General features: G+C 25.4%; 1 protein-coding gene across 1 annotated transcript; it reads left to right on the top strand.

Moving 5' to 3' along the window:
- The first annotated feature begins 940 nt into the window (after positions 1–940).
- Positions 941–7,138, top strand: LOC113868014 (probable polygalacturonase At3g15720). The gene is made up of 7 exons (XM_027503564.1): positions 941–1,081; positions 2,054–2,191; positions 4,508–4,690; positions 5,206–5,413; positions 5,952–6,033; positions 6,124–6,232; positions 6,806–7,138. The coding sequence occupies exons 1-7, from the start codon at positions 941–943 to the stop codon at positions 7,136–7,138; spliced, it is 1,194 nt and encodes a 397-aa protein (XP_027359365.1).
- The last annotated feature ends 260 nt before the right edge of the window (positions 7,139–7,398 follow it).

The raw sequence follows: 7,398 nt of genomic DNA, 5'->3' as shown, positions 1-7,398 counted from the left end.
TGTAATATTAAGTATCTTTATATTTAATCATCATTGAATACATAAATTAATTGGTAAGAGTTGTCCCAATTTAGTCTGTGGTCTTCATGGAGTTTAGAAAAAAAAAATCATAGATTGTCATATAATTAAAAATTATTAATTTATAATAATTATTATAAAATTTATATATAGAATAATTTTATATGATTAATAATGTAAAAAATAATACTTACGGTTTAGACAAAAAAAATTATATATTATTATATAATTAAAAAATTTAATTTTATAATTTAATAATATAAAAAAATTTACATGAATAAATTTTCAATACAGTAATCTTACTCGCCTAAAATTATATTACCTCGGATAAAATATACATATGGTTTTAAAAAGAGAAAGTAACTTAAAATTGAATCTTGATCATTGAATTAATTAATTTTTAATATGTTGCCATAAAGAGTACATAGTAACCGGCAACATGTTATTAGAGACTTTTTCTTTTTACAATATTGTGGAGTGAACTTTCTTATGCGCTGCAACAGAAGAAACATTATTATTACAAACTTTGAAAATATAAAAACCTTATTTACAACTTTTTAAAGAGCATAGGAATCTGCAGAGTAACCTATAATCTTACTGTGCAATCAAAATTATATACATAAATCATTTTTTAATTAGAAATAGAATTTTATTAATCTCAAGTTAAAAATAAACAGTTAATAATAGTAAAATTTATTAAAAAAAGTAATATTTAACAATTTAACATATTGTTTATGAGTGGAATCTCACCAATAAATGTGAAGACGGTAATCAATGCAAATTTTTATTTTATTTTCAAATATTCTCCAATGGCTGTACTTGTACAATCTATAAATTGCCATGGTTTTCTCCATTTTGCATATTGCACTTACATTCTGTGATTTAGTCGAATAACATTTTTAAATAGGTAATAGTTTAGAAGATGGAATTGGTATTTGTTGCCATAGGAATGCTTCTTCTTGCTTCACCTTGCATGTGTGGAAGAATGAAGCTCAATGCAGGTCCTAAATTCAATGTTATTGACTATGGTGCCACCGGGAATGGCCAAATAGATGACTCCCAAGTATGTTCATCAATTTTATTTAACACTCCCATGCACGGATAAAAAACCATTTTTATACAAGAACACGAATAATAAATATAAACGATAAAAAATTTTCATATCAATGTAAATATAAAAACTCTTATACTCAATTTAAATATTTTATTTAATTTACATCTAACGAGTTATAATTTATTACTTTATTAACTGTTAAATATAAATTAAATAAAAAATCAAATTTAGCGTAAATTTTTTTAAACTTATATTAAGATAAGTAGATCTTTCCCTAAATATAAACTATATAATTATTTTTAAATAATTAAAATTGCATCATTTATCATTCCCAATTCTTATTTTTTCACTATAAAAATATGGGTATGCCATCCATCAGCTAGTTCTCTTACTTCTCTAAAATTACCTGAGTCATTATATTATTTTTGCAAATATTTTGGTCATTAAATTAATATATATTTTCTAAGATCTATATAAAATATAATATTATATATGGTTTAATTGATAAAAATGTTGATCATTAGCTTTGCTTCTTTTTTTTTTTTGTGTAGAATCTTAATTTGCAAAATGGAAATAGATTAATTAATGGTACAACATATTGATGGTATAAATTAGTATTTTTTTATAAGTTAGTAATTATATATATATATATATATATATATATATATATATTACATTTGAGTTAAAGATTAACACAACTATATATATATATAGATGAAAGACTATATTTTTAGAAAAATTATAAAAATATGAGGATTTTTTTTTAAAATAGCAATTTTTGACAAAAAATATTTTTAATATTTTTTAAAAATTGATAGTAGTAATTTTGATTTTTTATAATTTAAAAAAAAATCATGAGTGACAATTTTTAAAACTTAGTAACTTTTTGTTGTTTTATCAGTATTTACATAAAAAAGGTCAGATTTTTTAATTTTATATTTTTGTATATATATTTGAAATTTGATATATAAAATTTGAAAGGCTTTTGTGAAAGCATGGGAGGAGGCGTGTGATGCAAGAGATGGGACCCCAACAGTTGTCATCCCCAAAGGGAAAACTTTCATGTTACAGCCTGTGGCATTCCGCGGTCCTTGCAAGCCTTCAATCGTTAACATTCAGGTAATTAAATCCGCTTCTCAAGAGCCATTTCAAAATCTTTATTATTAATTTTTTATTTTTCAACTTATTTCAATTTTTTAATATAATTTATGAATTTATTATGATATTGTTTGTATAAATAAGAGCTTAATTAAATTATATACCATATATTTCCTGCACAATGCAGTAGCACGAGCCACGAGTAATATAAAATGATTATATTATATATTTTATATAATAATAATAATAATAATAATATTAAGTATTAATTTAAACTTAGCCAATTGATAAAATAAAATTAAAAAAAGAAAAAAGCATTAAAAACATAATTACTTTATATTTTATTTTTATTTATATTTAATTTAATTACGTTTTGTATTTCTATAAATATTAAACATTTTGTGATAAATTTTTATAAAAAAATTTAAGATTAATTCTCTGTAAAATTAAAAAATTAAAATTTACTATTTGTTGTCAACTATCTTCTATTAATTAAATGTTAAGTTGGTTAATTAAAAGTTAATATAACACTTCGACCTATTATAACATGTCATTTAATTATATAATATTTTTATTATTTAAAATTAATATTTATAAATAAATTTTTAAATATATTTTTAATATTTGCATAAAGACTCTTTCTCTTTTCTTCTTCGTTGCACACTCTTCCCTCAAGTTCTCCAACTCTATTCCGATACTCACCTTTTTCATTTCTATTTTTGCATCCTCCCTCAACCTTCACTTTTCTTCCAACTCCATTCCAGTACCCTCTCTTTATCTCATCTTTTTTCTTTTCTCTTCCCTTTATACCACCACAACTCCTACTCCTTTCTCAACCCTATCCTCCCCTTCTCCTTTGCACCACCCTAACTCCTACCCCTTTCCTTACCCTATTCTTGCACCCTCTTCCTCCCCTTCCCTAAACCCTTATACCCCTATCTCACTTCCATATACTCAACTCATTTTATATTAAAATTAAAAATTAAGAAATAAATATTGTATGCAAAATTTGTTATAAGTTGATTATACAATATTAATTTTAACTTTAGTATTTTTTTTCATGTTCCATTGCTGTGAGGTTGAGCTACAATATTTATTTACCACGTGGAGTTAAGATTTGTGGATGGAGTAAGGGTGTGGGAAAAGGGAGGGGTAGAGGTGTGAGGAAGGTGGAGGGGATGAGGATAAAGGGAAAAGAAGGGGGAGGAGTGTGCAACAAAGAAGAGAAGGGAAGGAGTAGAGAAAATAGAAAATAATTTTTTTATAAATATTAAAAATGAGTTTAGAGACTTATTTATAAATATTAATTTTAAATAATAAAATATTATATAATTAAATGACATGATATATCACGTAAAAATGTTAGCTAACTCTCTGTTAGTTAACTTAATATTTAATAGAAGAGAGTTGACAGTAAGATTAAATTTTAATTTCTTAATTTATAAGACTAAATATTAACACAAAGTTTTATAAAGACTTACTATAAAATATTTCATATTTATAGAGATAAAAAAATAATAATTATGCCTTTATACTTAATTGTTAAAAATCCTTTTAAAAAACTTAAAATTGATAGAAAGTGTGAAGTTTGCATCCAAGCTACTCAGTGTAAATTGTTCTCTTTTGAACTTTAAATTTCTTTTAATTTTTTTCTTATTGTTCATCTACAAATAAAATATAAAATACAGTAATTATTAAATTATATTATATACATTTTTAAAAGAAAATGAAACTGCATGTATGGAATGAAACTCTGGTTTGTATTTCATCATAAAAAAATTAAAAAACAAAAACTATGAATACATATTAATATCATAGTTTTCTTTTATCTACTTCCTAGCTTAACCATAGTAAAATATAATATTATTTATCTAATCAACATGGTATCACACTTATAATATTTTTAAATAAATGCAAAACGTAATTTAAAGTATATAAACTGGTAGTATATATCCAGAAAATATTGGAGATGCTCATACTGATTTTGATATGTTGATTTAGATAAAATTAGTGATTTAATCCCCTAATTTTATTGTTAGTTTTAAATTTGTTCTTATAAATTTAATTTAATTTAATCTTTGGATGACTTTTTTTTTTTTTTTCATTTGAACTTAATCCCTTCGTTATAAAATCATTGATAAAAGTAAATTTTTGGGTGAGATATAACATTATTAAAGTAAATTCACTAACTTGAGATAAAAATAAAAATTGAAAAAAAAATTTAAAACTAAAAAATATTAAAGGACTAGATCACTTCTTACTTTCTCCTAATTAACGTGAATATTGTAGTATAATTTCGGTTGACTACAATATTGGATTTATTGTTTGGCTTAGCAGCTTAAGGGAACTATCATAGCACCAAACAGCATTGAGGCATGGAAATGGCCAAATGAAAGGGACGCATGGATTCGATTCTTGCACATAAGTGGTCTTGTTATCCATGGAGGGGGACAAATTAATGGCCAAGGTGCTCCATGGTGGAATTGCTATTCCAATAGAACTTGTCACAACAGGCCAAGCGTAAGTTTTAAATATATAATTAAATACTCTCTAAAATGTTATTTTTAATGCATTCTTTAATATTAGTTAAAATTTCTTAAAAACTATAAAAATATAAAAGAAACATTAATTCAAGAATGAAAAAGAAGGAAACTTGTATGATTTTGTTGTTTTTAATAACATTTTACTTAAAAAAAAATGTTGCTAGCAATTTTTTTTCATCTTTTTATTGAATATATTAACAAATTTACATGTATTTAGAATTTTTTTCTCAAAATGATTCTTAATGTTATGCATATATATATATATATCCATGTGATATTACTATTAAATGGATTTTAAAATTTATATAGAAAAAAATCAATTAAAAAAGTTTAAAAGCTATATATAAGTTTAGTTTATATTTCCAAAGGTTAAAAATACACAACTTTAATTAAATCTAAATAAATGAATGAGAACCACAAGTTGTTTCAATTAGTGCTTCGTATTAAAATTTCATAAGAATTACGTATGTAATTGATTGATATAATGTGCAGGCCCTACATTTCCATGACTGTGAAAATCTATTGCTTCGCGGATTGACTCACATGAACAGCCCCAAAAATCATATAAGCTTAAATAAATGCAATGGTTCAGTCATCTCTGATCTTCATATTTTTGCACCAGTTGATAGCCCAAACACCGATGGTATAGATATCTCAGAATCATCCAACATTGTCATTCAGAATTCTATGATTGAAACTGGTAAATTATATGACTCAGTATTATTATTTTCTGGATCGAGTTTTCATTGGTCTTTATTTGTAGGCCTTCCTATTCAAGAGGGGATTGTCCCTTCTAAATATCCATTTTGTTCTTTTAAATTATATGTATTGATCAATTAATTTTTATCTTTACAAGATGATACTTATTTTATTTATTTATTTTTATACAAAAATAACTTTGAAAGATGAAGTAAAAGAAGACTAAAGTAAGTTATTTAAAAAAAATTAAGATTAAAAATTTAAACTCAACTTTAATTTTTAATAAATATTTTTAATACAGCTCAATTATTTCTTTTCATTCTCTTCTTTAATCATTCAAATAATTGGAAGAATTTTTTTTATCATTTCCTTAAAATGGATTAAAAACATGTTGCATTGTTACTGCTTACGCACAAATCGTAATGTTACTATTCCCTTTATCCTATCCCATTATTTTTATCAGATTATCACATAGCTGACCATAAAATTAAAGGTGGAATTGGTTAATGTGATTTACTTTTTTAATTATTTTCTATTAGGTGATGATTGCATTGCCATTAATCACGGGTCCACCTTCATCAGCATAATTGGCATCTTTTGTGGACCTGGCCACGGCATCAGGTCAGTTTCAAGTAAATTTCTCTAGCTGTTTACACACAGAGTTATTTGTTAAATGTATTGAAACTCTTGGATATGTGATGGCAAATCTAGTGTTGGAAGCTTGGGAAAAAATGGAGCTTGTGAAACAGTTGAAGAGATATATGTACGAAATTGCACCTTTAGTGGAACAACAAATGGAGCCAGAATCAAGACATGGATGGTAAGGATTGCTGGAGGTTGTTTTGATTTTCTATAATCCTCTACAATAAAACAAGTTAACATTTACTAATAAACAAAAATCATCAAATATTAAAATAACTTTTATCAGTATAATTTTTTTTAACAAAAGTTAAACTGTTAATATTGAATTATTGATATCATAAGTTTTTATTAAGAGAAGTGCTAAATAGTTCAAAAAAGTTTTGCACGAATTCAAGGAATGCATCGTGTCTCAATATAACTGGTTTAAATAATAAAATAAAAGAAAATTTGATAAAAATCGAAGAGGTGGTGTATTTTATTGTTTCGTCCCTTTTCATGTTTTGTTTTCCGTGTAGCAGTTTTCCTTTATCAATGGTGTGATATATTATACTAACAAATAAAGACTATTAATATATTTGTATTATGTATTATCTGTTAATAAAGAAATTTGTGTTACTCAAAGATTATATTAACAAAGGTTATTCCAACACTTATAATTGTAATTTTTGTTTCTTAATAAATAATGTGTATTTTTTATATTGATCATTGAAGCAAGGGAAACACATTCATGTTTTGTGTTTTTTTAAATCAGGGAGGTGAAGGGTATGCAAGGAAGATCACTTTTGAGGATATTGTACTTGTAGAAGCTAAGAACCCTGTGATTATTGACCAGGAATATGACCCTAGTGATAGCGTACATGCAGTTAGAGTGAGTGATGTTACTTACCACAATGTGAGGGGAACCTCCAATTCTGCACATGCAGTCAAACTGCATTGTGACAAAACCATAGGATGCACCAACATTGTATTGAAGAGGATTAACATAACTTCTGCTTCTGGAGAGGAAACTTATGCTTCATGCAAAAATGCAAACGGGGTATGCTCTTCGTGTATTCCACATGTCCCATGTCTTTCTCGAGAGTGACCAAGTTGTGGTAGTTTGTGACTTTTATATCTCCATATGTGCTTTTTCTTTCTGTATTCAATTGTTGATTGAACTAATGATAACACCAAATGCTGCATATCTTATAATTGTTAGGATCTAGTACCTAAGTGGTCATTGTTTATCAGTTATCTTAGATATATACTTCCCAATATAGGGAGTTATCATTTAGAGTTGGTTTTAGTCCCTAATTTTTCTAAATTCAATATTTTTTATCCCAATGATGATGATGTGGGTAATTA

The sequence above is a fragment of the Abrus precatorius genome, unplaced genomic scaffold (genome assembly GCF_003935025.1).
Source record: "Abrus precatorius isolate BTA unplaced genomic scaffold, Abrus_2018 Scaffold5, whole genome shotgun sequence".
NCBI classification, from domain to species: domain Eukaryota; kingdom Viridiplantae; phylum Streptophyta; class Magnoliopsida; order Fabales; family Fabaceae; genus Abrus; species Abrus precatorius.
This window is presented reverse-complemented; position numbering and strand designations above follow the sequence as displayed.

What these genes read in the sequence shown, in the direction of transcription:
- LOC113868014 (XM_027503564.1), top strand. Translation starts at nt 941, where the DNA reads ATGGAATTGGTATTTGTTGCCATAGGAATGCTTCTTCTTGCTTCACCT. An exon ending in GCCAAATAGATGACTCCCAA is followed by an intron (nt 1,082 to 2,053) that starts GTATGTTCATCA and finishes AAAATTTGAAAG; the next exon opens with GCTTTTGTGAAAGCATGGGA. An exon ending in CTTGTCACAACAGGCCAAGC is followed by an intron (nt 4,691 to 5,205) that starts GTAAGTTTTAAA and finishes TATAATGTGCAG; the next exon opens with GCCCTACATTTCCATGACTG.